Source organism: Myotis nattereri (assembly GCF_964212035.1).
Source record: "Myotis nattereri genome assembly, chromosome: 17".
Lineage (NCBI taxonomy): Eukaryota > Metazoa > Chordata > Mammalia > Chiroptera > Vespertilionidae > Myotis > Myotis nattereri.
The window spans coordinates 47,169,144-47,192,418 of NC_138092.1; the positions used below are offsets into that span (position 1 = coordinate 47,169,144).

Below are 23,275 nucleotides of genomic sequence, written 5' to 3' on the forward strand. Positions count from 1 at the left end.
TGAGTGGCCAGATTATTATGACCATCCCATCAGTACTTCATTGGGCCACCTTTTGCCTTCAATACTGTGGCAATTCTTCTTGGCATTGACTCCACGAGATGTTGAAGGGTGATGCAAGGAATCTGACATCATGCCTGATGAATAGCACTGTCCAGTTCTGTGAGTTTGATGGTTGTGGAACCAGCTGCAGGATGGCTCTTTTAACTTCATCCCACAAATGCTCAATTGGATTGAGATCTGGTGATTGTGGGGGCCACCTAAGCAAGGTAAAGTCTCCCTCATGTTCTTGAAACTCCGGCACAATACTAGCGCTGTGGCATGGCGCAGTGTCTTGTTGGAAGAAGCCATCTCCATTGGGATACACCAGCAACATGATAGGATGAACTTGATCAGCAACGATACTTAGGTATGTTGTGCTATTCAGACGTTGTTCCACACAAATTAAAGGGCCCAAATCATGCCAGGAAAACATGCCCCAAACCATAACACTGCCCCCACCAGCTTGAAGGGTTCTACTCATGCATGTGGGGTGCATGCTTTCATGCTGTTTCCACTAAATTCTCACTCTGCCATCTGCATGATGCAACTGGAAATGTGATTCATCGGACCACATGACTTTTTTCCAATGCTTGACTGTCCAATCCTTGTGTTCCTGTGCGAATTGGAGATGTTTTATCTTGGTAACAGCAGACAGCAAAGGTGTTGAAACAGGCCTTCGGCTTCCATCTTCCATATGATGCAGTGTTCAGCTAATTTGCCTACAAACATCAGGTGGTCATAATAATCTGGCCACTCAGTGTATATGTCCAGTGTTAATGAGAAAGATATTTGTTAAATACATTTTACCTGTTTTATTTGCTATGAGTTTTTATAAATCTATACATATGTGGATTAAAAATATTAATAGGTTTTAGTGATAAAAATTTACCTTTCCCCACCCCACTTATCACACTAGCCTCCTTGAAAGTTGTTAAGGCAATGAAATATGCATTCACTTTTACTCCCCCTTTAAAACTATTGATTTGCCCTAGCCAAGAGAAAAATAGGTATTTTCAAGTTGCGATTTTCCTCTTCCAGAGTTGAGTAAATGTATTTCAAGTTTAAGTTATAATAAGCACTTAGACTTTTATGATAATGGATCATTAGAGAATGATAATATCTCTAATAAAACTATAAGGGGAGTAGTTTATATTTTTGTTCAAAGTAAATAGTCCTCAGCTTACCTTCCTGGTGCAGTTCAACAGTTTTAATGTGCCCTGTGAAACTATTGATAAGTGGAGCTTGAATTCCTCATGGATATTCATTTTAAGAAATTGCTTCAACTTGCGAGCAGCAGTTTTTAAAAACGTAGCTTCCTATTACAGAAAAAAATCAGAAGGGCTGTGGTTCAAATAAAATATTATGAAATGAAAAGCTTTCTTAAGGATCCTAAAGCCAGAACCCTGTTGCTAAGCAATACCCCACCTCCACCCAGCTTTCTTTTCCAGTTAATCACATGACTGACAAGTAACTGGACTGGAACTGTGGCCTAGAAGCTGACAGCCTGAAGGGCCTGGAACTCAGTTTAATGATTAGCTTTTAAAATTCTCTTTCTCTGTAATGTATGTGTGATCTTACCACTTGTGGGTGGACACATAACAAGTTTATTTAATTTTAAGCAAGATAACCAAGGGAGAGGTCTTCTGGAAGCAACAACAACGAAAGGTATGTGTGGCTTTCTTATTGTTATGATGTTGTACATTTTGAGCTATGGATGAGTAGCTGGTAATAGGAAAATAAAGAGTCATATTCACCTAAAACAAATCACACTGTAATTATAGAAATTTTAAAAATAAGAACTTATGACTATAGACTATTAGATGCCATAAGGTTAACTCAGCTATTATTTTTTAAAAAGACTGTTGAATACCACACTGGTTTTTGTGGAAAGAAATCACACAAGCGTTTGTTGAAAGTTTTACACCAACTAGAAGTTGTCATGGTGTGAAGATTAGCAAATATTAAAAGAAAACAATTTCTAAATGCCTACAACTAAATTATGCCCTAACAAGCATTTTCCTTCATAAAGATTTCAGAAATAAGAGATGTGTGTCTCTTTGAATTCAACAGTTCTAGCATTTTATAAGTGAAAAATGAAATGCTAAAGTAAACATATTTATCAAATAAGTGCAGGACTATTTGTAAAACAAGAGTATAAAAGAACACCACAGGATGACTTAATAGATCAATGGGAACTGCCTGCTTAGAGCCAAAAGAATAGGTTATTAATATAATCAATATAATTATCTAACAGATACAAAAGCATATAAGCTTCTATGAAATCAAGCTCGAATGACATACAAACTCCAAATAATTATCATTACCTTATCATCATCACATGAATGCTTTTTAAAAAAGTTAGGTTCATTATTCAGGCAATTGCTATCATTTTCTCTTATCCTGTCCTGTAATAAATAATATAAAATTAAATGATTAAACTGGGGAGTTTTCTAATATGGAGTAATTATAAAAATAACAATGTTATAATACTTGGTAGTTATATGTACATTTTCAGGAAAATACCTTTACCTTGGCTTAGCTGACTATGCATGAAGAATAGTTTCTATAGTTGAAGAATAAACAAGTATATACACAAAGCCCCACAGACACAGAGCTCCCTCCCGACTCCATAGTTTAACCCCAGAAATCACTGAAAGAATCTGACTCATTTAGGGAATAAAAGCACCTATTTTAGAAGTTATACTATGAACAGAAAATATTGTAACTTTGAGATCTTAAAGTTGAAATGCATTTAAGAGATTATTTGGCCCAATTTCCTGCCACTATCAAACAGTAAAAAAGGGAATTTTCATTAGAATGAAAGGAAAAACTCTTGAGAGTGAGAGTAAAGTAGAGTCAGTCTGCAGCATTTTTAACAATCCAACTTGTTTGGGATGGTTGAGGTGGGCATTTGCTAAGAAACAATGGAATGGCATCTGTGTATATTGTATCTAGTCTACATAATAAAACTCTAATATGCAAATTGACCGAATGGCACAATGACCAGTCACTATGACTCACACTAACCACCAGGGGGCAGACACTCAATGCAGGAGCTGCCCCCTGGTGGTCAGTGAGCTCCCACAGGAGGAGTGCCACTTAGCCAGAAGCTGGGTTCACGGCTGGCGAGCACAGCAGTGGTGGCAGGAGCCTCTCCTGCCTCTGCTGCAGGTGGGCGGTAAAAAGTGAGGGGTGTTGGGGTCTTGGACGGCGAGAGCCCCGAACTGCAAGAGGGATGTCTGATTGCTGGCTTAGGCCCAATCCCTGGGGGCATTGGGCCTAAGCCAGCAGAAAGACATCCCTCAAGGGGTCCTGGACTGCGAGAGGTGCAGACCAGGCTGAGGGACCCTCCCCAGTGCATGATTTTCATGCACCGGGCCTCTAGTTGTAATATAGGAGTGGGAAGGCAGAGTAGTGCATTCCCATACTGCCTTCCTAAGGAATGTGGTATTCGAAGGTGGGGATGACCTGAATCAAGAACTCAGTGGCAGGATTAGGAAGAATTTCCTAAGGACTTATATTCTCTGATGCACAAGGGTGGACTAGGTCTGCCTGGCAAACTCCGTTTATGCTATCAGCCTCCAGGACTCCAAGCAGACTTAGCCTGTATGTTGTCACCGAAAAACAGAATAAGAAGTGGAGTAATTGCAGGATTTAGTCATGGGCTTCTAATCTCTACATCTTAGAAAGTGCATGACCCTTGTCACCTGTGAAAAGCATAGATGGTTTCTGGGTTCATACTGACCCTAAATGAGCATACTCTCTGTTTTACCTTCAGGAATCAGTGTCTGAGCACGTAATTATTCACTTAACATTCAACACCTAGCGGGAGCCAATGTGCAAGGCCCTCTACCAAGCCCTCTGGGGAATCAAAGATAAGAAAACAGTCCTAGTTTCTTGTGTAGTTTGATATAAATGGTGGTGTTGTACTCATTGGACATTTTTACATAACTTTTCCTTATCTTTGGAAAAGTGTTTTTGCAAACAGATTTGTTAGTACCAACCACCCCAGTCATACTGCAGACGCCTCTAGTGCAAACACATATCCTATATAATAGGAGAGAAATATGCTAATTAGTCGTTATGCCCTGAGGCACAACGACCAAGCGCATCACAACCAGATCACGGATCAGCAGGAGGGTGGGCCAGTGAGGTACAAATGGGCTGCAGAGAGCTACAGTAGGGCCAGGGCAGCAGGCAAGCAGGAGGCAGAGAGCTACAGGAGAGGGCAGGGCAACAAGCTATGAGGAGGGGTGGGGGGAGCTACAGGAGGGCAGGGCAGTAGGTGGAGAGCTACAGGAGGGTGGCAGCGACTTACTGGCACACAGATTCGAGCGCAGGGCTACTAGTATTCTTTATAACTATCCTCAGGCTGCCCTTATACACATTCCTGAAACGTAGTTGAGAATTAATACTTGTCTATTAAGTCATTTTCTTATTGGCTTCCATTTAGTCCAAAGGAGGAGATTGTCACATATACATTTCTCTTTGATAAGATACTCATTCATTTTTTTTGGCTATACCATTCTTCTAAAAAAAGAGAACTCAAATGTACAGCTAATCCCTGTTATTTTCCAATTTAACAAAAAATATTGTATGAAAATGTGTCACAGAATTAGTGCCAATTTCTTGGGGGCATGACACATAAATATTTGAGAAGTCATTCTAAGCCTGTGTATTTGACAAAACTCAGTTGGGGCAGGTACAGAAAGGTAATGTTATACCAGTTGATTTGTTTGCCAAGTGTTTGCTCTAGTACAGTGAAGGCGAACCCATGACACGCGTGTCAGAGGCAACACGCAAACTCATTTTTTTGGTTGATTTTTCTTTGTTAAATGGCATTTAAATATATAAAATAAATATCAAAAATATAAGTCTTTGTTTTACTATGGTTGCAAATATAAAATAATTTCTATATGTGACACGGCACCAGAGTTAAGTTAGGGTTTTTCAAAATGCTGACATACCAAGCTCAAAAGGTTCGCCATCACTGCTCTAATATATACAGATGTTACTATTCACTGGAAAGGCTGACTTCTATAAAAGTCACAATAATTCTTGGCTAGTTGACTTCAGTGCACTCTATGAATAAATTAAACGTAAGTGTACAGCTCTACAGTTACATTTTCTTTCTGAATCTATTTTCATTGAAGCCTTATAAGAAGGATGACACAGACTAAGATTTATAGAATCAAAGAGTTGGAAAGAAGCTCCCTACCCATCTTTTGATCTAACAAATGGTAGAATTTCTTTACCAATAATAGTTTCTTATAGGCACCTTGACATATTTGAAGATTTATTAATATATATTATGACTATGGAAAATCACAAGGGAAAGGCCAAGATCACATTGACTCTGAACTTCAATATTTTCCAGTAAAAAACATTATTTTAGATCAGCTGTTCCTAAAATACATGTCCTTTCAGTTTTTTAAAGTACTTCTTTCATTTCAGCAGTTTTAGTCTATCTTTGATTTCTTTCTTGTTGTAACAGTCTGTTTTTCAGAAACAATAATAATGTATACAATGGATTTTGTATATCACTTTTCCTTTTATATATTTGTCTTTGATTTTTAAAACATGTTATTTTGTGTCATTTTCCTCCATCATGTCTTTCATACACCTGTTCTAATGGGACACTTATTTATGATTTTTATTTTAATCCCCATTCTCCCCCTAAAATCTAGAGAACTCACTTTCTTTCCTTTTCTATCTTTCACCCAATATTATATTATTTTGAGCTCTTTTTAATTTGGTTTCTAAGTGTTAAGAGAAAATTGTTTGACATTTTCTACTGCTCTCATGGACAATTAACCTGTTTTCTAAATTCTTCATTTTCCTTATGTATTCATTTGATAATTTATATTTGTTCATTTATTTTAGTAGTATCAATACATAGCAGTTCCTTTTTGATTTTATGGTTAGTTTGTGAAGGGATGCTACAATAGATTGGATTATTGTTCAGCCACATGAACATATGTATAATTTCTCATAGTTGATCTCCATTCAATTAACTTGCTGGGTTTGTCAATTCTCTATTCCTTCTGTAAAAATTCTTGACTTAAATAATGCCCATAGCACACTAAATACTCTCAATGAATAGTTTAGTTTCTAATATACTCATCTATTTTTACTCCCATGATTCGAGTCACGTATTTACTAAATCAATTCCTTAACCCTAAAGTCATACTTATTTATATATCACTTAATTAAATACTATATAAACCAAAGAAATATTATTATGAAAACAGAGTTGCTTGGAGGACATCCTGTTTCCAGTCTGGCACATAAGTACTCTAGGAGTCACCATTCTATATAATAAAAGGCTAATATGCAAATTGACTGAACTGCAGAATGACCGGTCACTATGACGTGCACTGACCGCCAGGGGACAGACGCTCAATGCAGGAGCTGCCCCCTGGTGGTCAGTGTGCTCCCACAGGGGGAGCGCTGCTCAGCCAGAAGCCGGGATCACAGCTGGCAAGTGAAGCAGCGGTGGCGGGAGCCTCTCCCACCTCCACGGCAGTGCTGAGGATGTCCAACTGACGGCTTAGTCCCGCTCCCCGTGGGGATCGGGTCTAAGCCGTCAATTGGACATCTCCTGAGGGCTCCCGGACTGGGTGCAGGCTGGGCTGAAGCCCCCCCCTCCCCCCCCGAATGCATGAATTTCGTGCACCCGGCCTCTAGTTTCATCATAACTTGTAAGAAGTTGAACAGACTAAAGAATCTAGAACTCTTCTTATATCCATCAGAAAAGTGAGGTCACTGGGCAAACTGCTGCCCCAAATATTGGAGAGACAGACAGGTAGATACAATAATAACAATGTATAGGAGCAAAAACCTCATGGGAAACAGTGCTGGGGTAGGGAAACCTCAACTACAGTTGATGAATTAATTGCTGAAAGCTCAGAGTGGACAAGTCTGAGAGCTAAAGACTCTAAGAAGATCCTATCATCAGGGGTCGGGCGGGGGGGGGGGGGAGGGGGCATTTTTCTGAATTTTACCTGCAGGATTTTTATGATTTCCTCACAGTGAATATCTGAAAAAATCGCTTTATGCTCCTGGCAGAGGGAGGGGAGGAAAACCATTCTGAAATATGCCAGAGTATTATGTTCTTTTTCTTTTCCAAATCTTTATTGTTGAAAGTATTTCACATGTCCCCTTTTTTCATCTCCATTGACCTCTTCTAGCCCGCCCCCTATTGTCTGTGTCCATGGATTATGCATATATGCATACATGTTTTTTGATTGATCTCTTCTCACCCACCCACCCTTCACGGTCTTCCCTGAGATTTGTCAGTCTGTTCCATCTTCTATATCTCTGGATCCATTTTGTTCATAATTTTATTTGGTTCATTAGATTCCACATATGAGCGAGATCAAGTGATACTTGTCTTTCTCTGAGAAGCTTATTTCTCTTAGCACAATACTCTCCAGGTCTCTCCATGCTGTCTCAAAGGGGGAGATATCCTTTTTTACTGCTGCATAGTATTCCATGGTATAAATATACCACAGCTTTTTTATCCACTCATTTACTGATGGGCACATGGGCTGTTTCCAGATCTTAGCTACCTATAATAACAAATTGGTAATATGCTAAGTAGACCTGACATCTTCTGGATGTCATTCTGGATGTCCTTCCTGACAAAGCCGGGGCCCAAGGGAAGCCAGCCTGGGTCCCGGGTGTCTGCGGGCAGCCGGAGGAGGGAAGCAGCTGGGTCCTGGGTGCCAGAGAGAAGCCAGTGCCGGCAGCCGGGGGAAGGAAGGCTTACTCTTGCATGAATTTTCGTGCATCAGGCCTCTAGTTGTAAATAAAGCTGCTATGAACACAGGGGTGCATACATTCTTTCGGATTAGTGTTTCAGGTTTCTTAGGATATATTCCTAGAAGCGGGGTCACTGGGTCAAATGGCAGTTCCATAATTAATTTTTTGAGGAAACTCCATATGTTTTCCATAATGGCTTCACCAGTCGCATTCCCACCAGCAGTGTACTAGGGTTCCCTTTTTCCCACATACTCTCCAACACTTGTCATTTGTTGATGAAAATCATTCTGACAGGTGTGAGGTGATAACTCATTGTCGTTTTGATTTGCATCTCTCTAATGATCAGTGACTGAGCAATTTTTCATATGTCTCTTGGCCATCTGTATGTCCACTTTGGAGAGGTGTCTATTTAGGTCCTTTGCCCAGTTTTTAATTGGATTGTTTGTCTTCCTTTTGTTAAGTTGTATGAGTTTCTTATATATTTTGGATATTAACTCTTTATCAGATGTATCATTGCCAAGTATGTTCTTCCATACAGTGGGCTCCCTTTTCATGTTGTTGATGGTTTCTTTTGCTATGAGCTTTTTATTTTGATGTAGTCCCATTTGTTTATATCCTTCTTAGTTTCCTTTGCTCTAGGACAGGGGTCCTCAAACTTTTTAAAAAGGGGGCCAGTTCACTGTCCCTCAGACCGTTGGAGGGCCGAACTATAGTTAAAAAAAAAAAAAAAAAACTATGAACAAATTCCTATGCACACTGCACATATCTTATTTTGAAGTAAAAAAACAAAATGGGAACAAATACAATACTTGTATTTGCATGTGGCCCGCGGGCCGTAGTTAGAGGACCCCTGCTCTAGGAGATGTATCAGCAAACATACTGCTACAAGAGGTATCTGAGATTTTGCTGCCTATGGTTTCTTCTAAGATTTTTATAGTATCAAGATTTACATTTTAAGTCTTTTTTCCATGTTAATTTTATTCTTGTGTATGGTGTAAGTTGGTGGTCTAGTTTCATTTTTTTGCACATCCAATTATCCCAACACCATTGATTGAAGAGACTGTCTTGACTCCATTGTATGCTTTTGCCTCCTTTGTCTAATATTAATTGAGAGTAATGGTTTAGGTCAATTTCTGGGGTCTCTGTTCTGTTCCACTGATCTGTCTGACTGTTCTTATGAAAGCACCAGACTGTTTTGATTATGGTGGCTTTGTAGTAAAATTCGATATCTGTTATTGTGATCCCTCCAACTTTGTTCTTCTTTCTCAAGATTGCTGCAGCTATTCAGGGGCTTTTTGGCTTCCATATAAATTTTTGAAGTATTTGTTCTAGATCTGTGAAATATGCTATTGCTTTTTAATAGGTATTTTAATAGGGATTGCATTGAATCTATAGATTGCTTTGGGTAGTATGGTCATTTTAATTATGTTAATTCTACCAATCCAAGAACACGGTATATTCTTCCACTTGTTTATATCTTCTTCTATCTCTTTCTTCAACTTCCTAAAGTTTTCTGAGTATACGTCTTTTACTTCTTTAAGTTTATTCCTAAGTATCTTAATTTTTTCTTGCAATGATAAATGGGACTGCTTGTTTAGTTTCTCTTTTTGAGAATTCATTATTGGTGCATAAAAATGCCATCAATTTCTGGGTGTTAATTTTGTATCCTGCTACATCGCCAAATTCCTTTATTAAACCCAATAGTTTTTTGGTGGAGTCTTTAGGGTTTTCTATGTACAGTATCATGTCATCTGGGAATAATCAGAGTTTTACTTCCTTTTTTCTAATATAGATGCCTTTTTTTCCTTCTTCTTGTGTGATTACTGTGGCTAAGACTTCCAGTACTATGTTGAATAAGAGTGGTGAAAGCAGACATCACTGTCTTCTTCCTGTTAGAGGAAGTGGTTTTAGTTTTTTCCCACTGAGTATGATGTTGGCTGTAGGTTTGTTACATATGGCTTTTATTATGTTGAGATATGATCCCTATATTCCCACTTTGCTGAAAGTTTTTATCAAAAAAAGGGTGTTGGGCTTGGCCGGCATAGCTCAGTGGTTGAGCTTTGACCTATGAACCAGGAGGTTACAGTTCGATTCCCCATCAGGAATATATATATATAAAATTTATTTATTCATGCCTGGGTTGTGGGCTTGATCCCCAGCTTGGGGCATGCAAGAGACCAAGAGACATGCTATCAATTATTCTATCATCATTAAAATTTCTATCTTTCTCTCCCCATCCTTTCCTCTCTCTAAAAACAATAAAAAATATATTATAAAAATTGGGTGTTAGATTTTGTTGAATGCTTTTTCTGCATCTATTGATATGATAATGTGATTTTTGTCTTTCAATTTGTTTATGTGATGTTTGATGTTTATTAATTTGCGAATATTGTACTTGTCTTGCATTCCTGGAATCAATTACACTTGCTCAAGGTGTATGATCTTTTTAGTATATTGCTGGATCTGATGTGCTAATATTTTGTTGAGGATTTTAGCATGTATGTTCATCAGGGATATTGGCCTGTAATTTTCTTTGTAGTGTCTTTGTCTGGTTTTGGAATTGGGAGAATGCTGGCCTCATAAAAAGAGGTTGGAAGTGTTCCTTCCTCTGGGATTTTTTTTGGGATAGTTTGATTAGGATAGTTATTACTTCTTCTTTGAATGTTGGGTAAAACTCCCCTGTGAATCCATCTGGACCAGGGCTTTTTAAAAAAAATATATTTTATTGATTTTTTACAGAGAGGAAGGGAGAGGTATAGAGAATTAGAAACATCGATGAGAGAGAAACATCTATCAGCTGCCTCCTTCACACCCCCTACTGGGACTGTGCCCGCAACCAAGGTAAATGCCCTTGACCAGAATCAAACCTGGGACCCTTCAGTCTGCAGGCTGACGCTCTATCCACTGAGCAAAACCGGTTAGGCTGCAGTGGTTCTCAACTTGTGGGTATCGACCCCTTTGGGGGTCGAACGACCCTTTAACAGGGGTTTCCTAAGACCATCGGAAAACACATATACAATTACATATTGTTTACAGTAGCAAAATTACAGTTATGAAGTAGCAATGAAAATAATTTTATGTTTGGGGTCACCACAACATGAGGAACTGTATTAAAGAGTCGCAGCATTAGGAAGGTTGAGAACCACTGGGTTAGGGCAAGGACCAGGGCTTTTGTTTGCTGGGAGTTTTCTGCTTCAATTTCATCGGTTGTGATTGGCCTATTCAGGTTTTCTGACTCGTCCTGATTCAGTTCTGCAGTATTGTATTTTTCTAGGAATTTGTCCATTGTTGTTGGCATCTAGTTGTTAATAGTATTTTCTTCCAATCCTTTGTATTTCTGTGGTGTTAGTTGTTACTTCACCACTTCCGTTTCTGATCTTATTTATTTGGGTGCTCTCTCTGTTTCTTGATGAGTCTGGCTAAGGGTCCATTAATCTTGCTTATCTTTTCAAAGAACCAGCTCTTGATTTCATTGATCTTTTGTATTTTTTTTCTTTTGTCTCTGTGTCATTTATTTCTCCTTGACTGTTTAGTATTTCCTTCCTTCTACTTACTCTGGGCTTTTCTTATTCTATTTCTAATTTTTTAAGTTGTAGGGTTAAGTAGTTTATTATTAACTAGTAGCCCTGTGCACAAATCCGTGTGCCAGTAGCTCGCTGCTGCTCTCCTGTAGCTCTCCACCCGCTGCTCTGCCCTCCTGTAGCTCACCCCCCCCCGCCCCGCCTTATAGCTTGCTGCCCTGCCCCCTCCTGTAGCTCTGCCGCCTGCTTGTAGCTCATTGCCTCACCCTCCTGCTGACCTGGTCATGACACGGTCGGTCGTTACACTTCACGGCATAATAGCCATTTGCATATTACATCTTTATTATATAGGATTTTTCTTAAAACTTCCCTCTCAGGACTGCGTTCACTGTGTCCCATTGATTTTGGGCTGCTGTGTGTTCACTTTCATTTGTTTCCAGGAAGTTTTTGCTTTCGTATTGGTAACCCATTCATTACTTAATAACATGCTATTTAGCCTCCATATGTCCGAGTGTTTTTACTATAGTTGATTTCTAATTTTATTACATTGTGATCTGAGAAGATGCTTGATATGATTTCAACCTTCTTGAACTTATATAGACTTGTGCCCTAACATGTGATTTACATTTGAGAATGACCCATGTGCACTAGAGAGGAATGTATATTCTGCAGCTTTGGGGTGAAATGTTCTATAAATGTCAATTAAATACATCTGATCTAGGTTGTAATTTAGAGTCTCTGTTTCCTTGTTAATTTTTGTATGGAAGATCTTTCCACTGAAGTCAGTGGGGTGTAAAGTCTCTTACTATGATTGTATTGCTGTAAATCTTTCCTTAAAGTCCTCCTGAATTTTTTATTTTTATATGTAGTCATTGCTATATTGGGTGCATATATGTTTACCTGGGTTATATCCTCTTGTTGGATTGAGACTTTTTAGTATTATGTAGTGACCTTTATTGTCTCTTGTAATGGCCTTCATTTTGAAGTCTATTTTGTCAGATATGAGTATTGCCACCCCAACCTTTTTTTTTTTAATTTACATTTGCATGGAAAATGCTTTTCCATCCCTTCTTTCTCATAGTGTGTGTCTTTTGTTCTGAGGTGGGTCTTTTATAGACAGCATATAATTGGGTCATGTTTTTATATCTATTTAGCTACCCCATGTCTTTTGATTGGAGCATTTATTTCATTTACATTTAAGGTTATTATTGATAGGTGCTTATTTATTGCCATTTAAATTCTGTATGCCAATGTTTCTCTATTTCTTCTTATTACAGCAGTACCTTTGGCATTTCTTACTGTGCTGGTTTGGTAGTGATAAACTTATTTAGCCTTTTTTTCCCCCTGGAAAGATCTTTATTTCACCATCTATATTGAATGATAGACTTGTTGGACATATAAACTTGGTTTTATATTCTTGCTTTTCATTACCTTGAATAGTTCATGCCATTTCCTTCTGGACTATAGAGTTTCTGACGAAAAATTAGCTGACAGCTTTATGGGAGCTTCTTTGTAGGTAACAAATTGTTTTTCTCTTTCTGCCTTTAAGAGTCTCTTTTTGTCTTAAATTTTTGGCATTTAAATTATGATGTGTCTGGGCATGGGCTTGTTTGGGTTCTTGCTTAGGACTCTCTGTGCCTCCTGAATGTGTGTGACTTTTCCCTTCACCAGGTTAGGAAAGTTTTCTGCCATTATTTCTTCAAACATGTTCTCTATCCCTTGCTCACTTTCTTCACTTTCTTTATGCCTATTATGCGAACATTGTTACGTTTCATGTTGTCCCACAGCTCCTTTAAGCTGTCCTCCTGTTTTTTTCACTTTTTTTTTCTTTTTGGTTCTCTGATTAAATGATATTTTTCTACCTATCCTCTAATACAATGATCCAATTCTCAGCTTTCTCAAATCTTCTGTGCATTTCTTCCAATGTGTTCTTTATTAATTATATGTCATTCTTTATTTCCAACTGTTTTTTTTTTTCATAATTGCTACATCTTTTCTCATGCTGTTGAGCATCCTTGCCATCATTATCCTGAACTTTATGTTTGATAAACTTCTTATCTTTATTTATTTTATCTCTTCTTCTGGAGAATTCTCTTGTTCTTTCATTCTTGTTCTTTTTATTTGTTTTTGCATTTTGGCTGCCTGTTTGGTTTTGTGTCTCTGTATTAGGTAGATATGCTATGACTCCCAATCTCTAGTGCAGGGCAATGTCAGATGCTGTTTGTGACTGGCCCTGAATACCTGTTTGACGTATCAGCAATCCACAGCTTGTGGCTCCCTCTGCTAGGGCTGTGGGAACCTTTGAAAAGGACCAAGATGTGCAACAGTGTCTGCTTTTCTTAGCCTTGGGCCCAGGATGAGATCGGGAAAAACTCAATGCCTCCAGAAATCTGCCTCTGCCTGCAATCCCATTGGCACTCAGTCTGGATTAGCTTCAGGCTATTGACCACAGGGTGGGGTGAGAGGTCTTCCAACAGGGTTGGCTAGCTGCCTTCTCCCCAGGAAAAAATCACCTGTATAGCAAAGGTCTACAGGAGAAAGATATAACTCTGCAGTATGAGGGAAAGATTCAGCACAGGAAACCAGGGTGGCTGCCCTGTGGACTCAAATCCCACAGCTCCCAACCTAGGACTCTCTTCATGCAGCTCCAGTCCACTCTGCTCTCCCTCTGCCAGAGCCCAAGGAGAGTGGCTGCACATGAAATTTTGTGCATTGGCCCTTTAAGAGGGTGCCTGCATTTCCAGCCTTCTTTCCTTGGTAGATAGCAATCCTGCTGCTTTTCACAGCCAGCTGTTGTATGGGCACCTTTCTCAGTTCTGGTGCTTGGGGATGGGGAGCCCAGCTTGGAGTTTGGATCCCAGAGTTCTCAGTGGGGATGCCCCCCGCAACACACACAGCTGAGATATTCCTCTGGAACTTCAGCTGCTAACTGTAGGAGCCCAGCCAGCCCTCTTGTGTCTCTGTCCCTCCTACTAGTCTCTATGCAGTCTCCACTTTACATTCTTAGTTATCAGAATTCTCTCCAGTTAGTCTTTAGTTGATTTTTCAAGGTGGTTTTTCTGTATTTTAGTTGTATTTCCAGTTCGGTCTTGGGAGAGTGTTGGTGTAGCTTCCACTTACTCCACCACCATTTTGGAAACCCTCTAGAGAATTATTTTCTTAACAAGGTCTGCTCTCAGGAGAAACTATAACCAGAGCCTAACCTACTGGGGTTTTATCACAGCCCAATCTATATTGTGTAAGGAAAATACCCATCTTAGTCCCCTCTAGCCATTCTGTCTCACCTATGGGTGGCAAGTACTGAGAAACACTAGTCAAGTTACAGCCCAGGGGCACAGACTCATAAAAAGACTAAAACCTACTCAGGGACCATAAGATGCTTCCCTTATCCCCACACTTCCCACTCCCTTACTAAAGCCTATTTACCACACATCTTTTTACCCAGTACAACCTGTTCACATTTCAACAAAAGTTACCAGGCATACGAAAAGGCAATACAAGTACAATTGGAAGAAACAGAGCATTTATCAGAACCAGAGTTTGATATGGCAGAGATGTTGGAATTAGCAGATGCTGTTTTTGAAGTCCTGGCTTCTCATTAAGAAAAGAAAGGGAAATAGAAGGTATACATGCCAAGGACTTTAATAAGGAAGGTAGAAAATAGAAAAGAAAAATAGAAAATCTATAATCAGATGCTGTTTTTGAAGTCCTGGCTTCTCATTAAGAAAAGAAAGGGAAATAGAAGGTATAACATGCCAAGGACTTTAATAAGGAAAGTAGAAAATAGAAAAGAAAAATAGAAAATGTATAAGACTGAAGTGGGAATTCTAAGAAAGAAGCATAAGAAATTCTACAGATTAAAAAAACTAATAGAATAATGGGCTCTTTATTAAACAAACATGGCTGAGGAAAGAATCTCTGAACTTGAGATATGACAATGGAAACTTCCAAAACTGAAAAGTAAAGAGAAGAAAATACTGGGGGAGAAACAAAAGTGAATAGCTAAGAGCTGTGTACACCTACAAAAGTGTGTAATATATGCACAGTGTAAATATCAGAGAAGAAAAAATAAGAAGCAGTATTTGAAGCAATGATAACCTAAAATTTTCTCCAAATTAATGTCACACATAAAACCATAGAACAAGGAAGCTCAAGAACTACCAAGTAGGATAAATGCCCTATATCATATACCTATGCATATCACACCCAAAGTTTAGAAAATCAGAGATTATGAAACATTCATGGGGAAAAAAAGGTATGGGGTGGGACCTTACTTATAAAGAAGCAAAGAATTATAACGAACTGATCCTCAGAACACATGCAAGCAAGAAAAGAGCCAACTGAAATGTTTAAAGTGTTGAGAGAGAAAACCAACAACCTAGAATTCTGTACCCCAAGAAATTATGCTTTAAACGCTTTCCTAAGATCAGGAACAAGGCAAGGATGTCCTTCTCACCGTTGCTTTCAACACTGTTTGGGAAGTCCTGGCTGACTCAATAAGAAAAGAGAAGGTAGGAGAAACCAAGATGGCGGCATAGGTAAACACCTGAAATTGCTGCCTCGCATAACCACTTCAAAAATACAACTAAAAGACAAAACGGACATCATCCAGAATCACAGGAAGGCTGGCTGACTGGAAATTCTACAACTAGACAGAAAAAGAAAAGCACACTGAGACTCAGAGGAGGTGCGGAAGTAAAGTGCAGAGGAACGGAGGCACACGCAGAAAGGGCTGGCAACTGAGGACACGGTTGTCTTTTTCAGTCGGGAAGGATACACAAGCTCCCAACGGCTCTGAACTCCAGTTCCAGGCGAGTCTCTGGGGACCCAGACTCATTCGGGGAGAAACTGGACTGTCTGGCATCGGACGTAATTCGAGGGTGGCTTTCTCTCAGAGGTGCTTGCAGTGATTACCACGGGACACTGAGACCTGGGGCCTCTTAGGGCAGGGCTGAGGATCAGCTATAGCTGTTTGCTCTGCCCTGTTGATTCCTTTAGACCCCGCCCCACCCAAGCTGTGGGCAGAGGCTTTTGCATATGAATGGCCTGGCCCGTTGCAATCTAAAATTACCTAACAAACTGCAGCTGGGTCAGAGAGACCCAGAACATCCAAAAGATGACCCAAGGCCCCACAGCAGCATGCATTGCTTCACAGCTGGGCCTCATCTGGCCACCTCCAAACCCCAAACAAAGAAGAGGAAGCTGCAGATCTCTCCGTAACTCCTGCTGGGTAGCCTCTGGTAGAGGCTAAATTAGCACCTCCTTAGAGATCCAAGAGCTAGTGTACCCAGTGGTCGGAGTGGGACTATCCAGATTACAACTCCTCAGACCCATAAGGGACACACTCAGGGGGCAGACTCAGTGAGCACCAAAGCCCCATTGAAGCAAGTCTTGACCCATAAGAGTGTCTCCAGCACAGATGTTCTCCCACTGTAGACACAGGTGATTCTCACAGCCAATTGGCCTGGTGGTCAATTCCTCCCAGTGATACCTACAACAATCAAGGCTTAACTGCAACAAGACTGTGCACAAAGACCACAAAGGGGTGCACCAAGAGTGTTCACCTCAAGCAATTGGGGAGGCTGAGCTACCGGGCCCTATAGGACACCTAACACAGAAAGCCACTCTATCAACACAGGGAAGCAGCCAAAATGCAGAGACAAAGAAACAGGTCACAAATGACAGAAATGGAGGAAAGCAAACTACTGGATATAGAGTTCAAAACCATGGTTATAAGGTTTTTCAAGAATTTCCTAGAAACTGCTGATAAATTTAGTGAGACCCTCAATAAATCTAGTGAGACCCTCGAGGATATGAAAAAGGACCAATTAGAAATTAAGCATACACTGACTGAAATAAAGAATATTATACAGAGATCCAACAGCAGACTAGAGGATCACAAGAATCAAGTCAAAGATTTGAAATACAAAGAAGCAAAAAACACCCAACCGGAAAATCAAAAAGAAAAAAGAATCCAAAAATATGAAGATAGTGTAAGGAACCTCTGGGACAACTTCAAGCAAACCAATATCCGAATTATGGGGGTGCCAGAAGAAGAGAGAGCAAGATATTGAAAACCTATTTGAAGAAATAATGACAGAAAACTTCCCCTACCTGGTGAAAGAAATAGACTTACAAGTCCAGGAAGTGCAGAGAACCCCAAACAAAAGGAATCCAAAGAGGACCACACCAAGACATATCATAATTAAAATGCCAAGAGCAAAAGACAAAGAGAGAATCTTAAAAGCAGCCAGAGAAAAACAGTTAGTTACCTACAAGGGAGTACCCCATGGGTCCTCAAACTTTTTAAACAGGGGGCCAGTTCACTGTCCCTCAGACCGTTGGAGGGCCGGACTATAGTTTTTAAAAAAACTATGAACAAATTCCTATGCACACTGCACATATCTTATTTTGAAGTAAAAAAACAAAATGGGAACAAATACAATATTTGTATTTGCATGTGGCCCACGGGCCGTAGTTTGAGGACCCCTGGAGTACCCATACGACTGTCAGCTGATTTCTCAATAGAAACTATGCAGGCCAGAAGGGAGTGGCAAGAAATATTCAAAGTGATGAATAGCAAGAACCTACAACCAAGATTACTTTATCCAGCAAAGCTATCATTCAGAATTGAAGGTCAGATAAAGAGCTTCACAGATAAGAAAAAGCTAAAGGAGTTCATCACCACCAAACCAGTATTATATGAAATGCTGAAAGGTATCCTTTAAGAAGAGGAAGAAGAAGAAAAAGGTAAAGATACAAATTATGAACAACAAATACATACCTATCAACAAGTGAATCTAAAAATCAAGTGAATAAATAATCTGATGAACAGAATAAACTGGTGAATATAATAGAATCAGGGGCATAGAAAGGCAGTGGACTGACACTTCTCAAAGGGAAAGGGGTGTGGGGGGTGCAGGAAGAGACTGGACAAAAATCGTACACCTATGGATGAGGACAGTGTGGGGGGGGTGATAAGGGCAGAGGGTGGGGTGGGAACCGGGTGGAGGGGAGCTACTGGGGGGAAAAAAGGAACAACTGTAATAATCTGAACAATAAAGACTTAATTTTTTAAAAAAAGAAAAGAGAAGGTAATAGAAGGTATACAAACTAGGAAGGATGAAATAAAACTGACTTTTTTTTTTTTTTTTTTTTTACTATATGACATGATCAGCTATTTGCACAATCCAAAAGAATAAAAAAAATAAATTAAAAACCTCCTGGAACTAATAGATGATTTTAACAAGGTTGCAGTATACAAGTTAGTAGAAAAAAGTTAATTGTTTTCCTACAGATCAGCAACGAACAAGTGGAATTTGAACTGAAAAAGACAACCCAATTTTTAGTAGCATCACACCAGCCCCTCCCCCCCCCAAATACTTAGATATAAATCTAAGCAAATATATACAGGATATTTATGAGGAAAACTATAAAACTTGATGAAGATCTAAGGAGAACTAAATAAATGGAGAAATATTCCATGTTCATGGATAAGAAGACAATGTTGTTAAGAAGTTAGTTCTCCCAAATCTACCTGGAAATTTATCACAATCTCAATAAAAATCCCAGTGAGTTATTTTGTGGATATCAGTAAACTGACTGTAAAATTTACATGGAGAAGCAAAAGATCCAAAACAGTCAACTCGATATTGAAAGAGAAGCTCAAGTCAGAGCACTGACACTACCCAACTCCAGACTTACTATAAAATTCCAATAATCAAGACTGTGTGATAATGGCAAAAGAACAGACAAATAGAAAATGGAACAGAAGAGAAGCTCAGATGTAAACACACATAAATAGAGTCAACTGATCTTAGACAAAGGAGCAAAGGCAATACCAGGGAGCAAAGACAGTCCCTTCAACAAATGGTGCTGGAACAACTGACATCCACTTGCAAAAGAAGGAGTGTAGGCACACACCTTACACCCATCACAAAAAATAACTTAAAATGGATCACAGTCCTAAATCTATAACTCAAAACAGTAAGGTTTCTAGAAGGTTACAGGAGAAAACCTAGATGACCTTGGTATGGTGATAGCTTTTAAAATAAAATCCCACAGTCATGGTTCATGAAATAAGTAATTAATAATCTGAACTTTATTAACATGAAAACTTCAAAATACATACATATATATTTCCCCCTTGATTATAGTAATTATAGTAGCATTACCCATATTAATATATATATGTATATATATATATACACACACACAGATGAGATGTTTGTGTGTAATATGTATTATATATATATATATACATATATATATATATATACACATATACACACACACACACACACACACACGTAATTTATATTACACTAGAGGCCCGGTGCACAAAAATTTGTGCACTCGGGGGGGGGTGGTCCCTCAGCCTGGCCTGTGCCCTCTCGCAGTCTGGGACCCCTCGAAGGATGTCCACCTGCTTGCTTAGGCCCGCTCCCCAGGGGATCAGGCCTAAGCTGGCAGTCAGACATCCCTCTGGCAGCCCAGGAGCCCTCGGGGGATGTCCACTTACCAGCGGGGACCAGACCTAAGCTGCAGTCAGACATTCTTAGTGCTGCTGAGGAGGCGGGAGAGGCTCTCGCCATCACTGCTGTGCTGGCAGCCGTCAGCCTGGTTTGTGGCTGAGCAGAGCTCCCCCTGTGGGAGCGTACTGACCACCAGGGGGCAGCTCCTGCATTGAGCGTCTGCCCCCTGGTGGTCAATGTGTGTCATAGTGACTAGTCATTCCCAGTCGAAATGCTGTTAGGGTCAATTTGCATATTACCCTTTTATTATATAGGAGTATCAACACACCTGTCTCTTTGAAAACAAAGTTTGCAAATTAAACTCTTTCTTAAGACATGCTTCCTAAGATTGTTCACAAAGACAGGTAGGGAATCAATAGATTGACACGCTATCAATTACTGTACCTGTGATTAGCCTTGCACACACAATGACTGATTTCTTAAGAATCTAAATGTCTTAGAAAGGCAGCACTCCACCCAGGGGTGACTTTACCTAGACAAGGTAGTATAGCAGATGCATGTATAACGTCATTTCATCATAACATTGATGAGATACCCTACGCACTTAACTCTTGTTTATATCAATGTGCTTATGATAAAATCAGTTTCCTAGTAGGTTGTTTCTCTGCAGTTGCAGAAACCTATCACTGACATAAGTGAGGACTTACTGTCAAGATAGGAGTGTGTCTCTCTCTGTGTGTATACATATATGTATACTAGTGGCCCGGTGCATGAAATTTGTGCAGGGGGGGGGGGTTGTCCCTCAGCCCAGCCTGCACCCTCTCCAATCTGGGACCCTTGGGGTATGTCCGACTGCCGGTTTAGGCCTGATCCTAGGATCGGGCCTAAACCGGCAGTCAGACATCCCTCACAATCTTGGACTGCTGGCTCCTAACAACTCACCTGCCTGCCTGCCTGATTGCCCCTAATCACTCTGCCTGCCAGCCTGCTTGCCCCCAACTGCCCCCCCACCAGCCTTCTCACCCCCAACGGTTCCCCCCTTGCTTGCCTGCTCACCCCCAACTTCCCCCACCGCTGGCCTGATCACTCCCAACTGCCCTCCCCTCCTGGCCTGATCGCCCCTAGTCCCATTCCTGGGTTGCTGGGGCAACCCAGGATGTCAAGTCTTCCCGCCCCATCTCCCGCTCTCTGGCCAGGCTTGGCATGGCCCCAGCGATCCAGGAAGCCAAGCCTTTCAGGTCGGCTCCATGGCTCTGGCAGGCGCCTCCATCTTTGTCACATCAATTTGCATATTCCCTCCTTATTGGCTGTGGGTGCTGCCATCTTTATTGCGAAGTGACAGTTAATTCGCATATTACCCTTTTATTAGATAGGATAACCTTCTTTTATAGTAATGCTTGTATTTCTTTAGAATTGGTTCCCATAATTGAGATTTGCTGAAAAAAAATTGTATATTTATTTTAAAAACAATTCATACTTCCACCGGCAAATAAAGGAACCTGTTTTGTCTCATCCTTGCCAGCACCAGATGTCATCAACCTTTAAATTTTTACCAATCCCCACATAGGACAATTTGTGCCCCATTATCGTTTAAATTTGCATTTCCATGACTGCTAAAGGATGAGCATCATTTCCTGTTAATTGACAATTTGCATTTTCTTTATATGAATAGCCTGTTTTTATCCACCTTCTTAGGTTATTTGTCTTTTAATGATCAGTTTGTACCTTTTTATATTAGGAATTTTTAAAACTTTTGATGTTTTATTTCAGGCATATATCTAGTATAATGCATATTTTATACAGTTAGTCTTCCTTAATTTCATAGTTTAAAATAATCCATAGTGTAAAATATTCATTATTATTTCTTTTTGTTCATTTTCATTTGTTTTGTAATTTTGGTTGGCATATAAATTTTAGCATATAAAAGAAAATTCTTTTAGAAGTGTTTTCCAAAAATGTGTAATTATATTCTCTCAATATAAACAGTAAACATATCCACTGGTCCTTTTGATAGAAGAAGAGGGATTTATCATCAGTTTTACTTTCTCTCAGTCCTCTGTAACCATTTGCTTTGTATATTACTAGTTTTTAGGTGAAACATGTTATTGATTTTGTTAGGTCTGATCAAATAATTGAATTGAGACCCCCTCCCCTGGTAACTGACCTTTAGGCCACTTCACAATGGACATTCCACTTGCTTAGACTACATTCAACTTGCTAAGACCATTATCTCTCCCCTCTGGAGTTTTCTGGAATGCAGACCTGCACAGATAATTTTCCACCCAGAAAAAGCCAGCCGAAAGTCCTTTAAAAATCTCTGACTCCCCTTTTTTGGGTGCTGACACCATTTTGGGGCTCAGCCCATCTGGTATCCAGATGACTTAATCTATAAATATAAAAGCCTAGTGACTGGACCGGTAGAATGACCAGAATGACTGGTGGCTATGACACACACTGCCCCCAACACCCTGATCAGGGGAGGGGCCGGCTGGCCAACTGCCCATGGACCCTCCCCCTGGTTGGCCCTACCCCTGATCGGTCCCCAACACCCTGATCGGGGGCAGAGCTGGCTGGCCAACCATCCGTGGCCACTCCCCCACACTGACCCAGCCTGATGGGCCCCCATTTGGGGCAGGCCAGCTGGACCCCACCCGTGCACAAATTTGTGCACTGGGCCTCTAGTAAATTCATAATTCTTTACCCCTTTTGGCCTTGTGTGTTCCTCCTTCAGCAACCCTAACAGATTTATTCCTATATTTTTGATAACTATCTAGACATCACTAAATAGTTCACTATTTAATAATAGTCCTTTTTATTTGTTTTATTAATCCTCACTGGAGTATATTTTTTTCCATTGATTTATTTATCTTTTTTAATTTTATTTTTTTTTAAATTAAATCTTCATTGTTCAGATTATTACAGTTGTTCCTCTTTTTTCCCCATAGCTCCCCTCCACCCGGTTCCCACCCACCCTCTGTCCTTACCCGCCCCCCCCCCCCAACTGTCCTCATCATAGGTGTACGATTTTTGTCCAGTCTCTTCCTGCACCCCCCACACCCCCTTCCCCCCCGAGAATTGTCAGTCCACTCCCTTTCTATTCCCCTGATTCTATTATATCCACCAGTTTATTCTGTTCATCAGATTATTTATTCACTTGATTTTTAGATTCACTTGTTGATAGATACGTACTTGTTGTTATTTTTTTTTTTAAGAGAGAGTGAAAGGGAGGGGGAAAGGAAGAGAGGAGAGAAACATTGATGTGAGAGAGCCACACAATTGGTTGCCTCCCAGGAGCGCCCCAACCAGGGTGGGGAGCCTACAACTCAGGTGCATGGCCTTGACCAAAATGGAACCTGGGACCCTTCGGTTTAAGGGCCAGTGCTCTAACTACTGAGCCTTGCTGGCCAGGCAACAATCATTTTTATCACCATTTATTTATTAATGTCTTGTTCAGCTGGACTCACCTTAGAGTCATGT

At 40.1% G+C, this 23,275-nt stretch overlaps 1 protein-coding gene across 2 annotated transcripts in view; it reads right to left on the minus strand.

Moving 5' to 3' along the window:
* IL7 (interleukin 7) overlaps nt 1-23,275 on the minus strand; it is a 60,318-nt gene that overhangs the window by 8,297 nt on the left and 28,746 nt on the right. The window contains exons 3-4 of one of the 2 annotated variants that reach the window (XM_081110969.1): nt 2,364-2,444; nt 1,224-1,355 (exon numbers count right to left, since the gene is read on the minus strand). In XM_081110969.1, coding sequence (XP_080967095.1) covers nt 1,224-1,355; nt 2,364-2,444 — 213 coding nt within the window. The remainder of the gene's footprint in view (nt 1-1,223; nt 1,356-2,363; nt 2,445-23,275) is intronic. The other variant, XM_081110970.1, reaches the window with a different exon arrangement.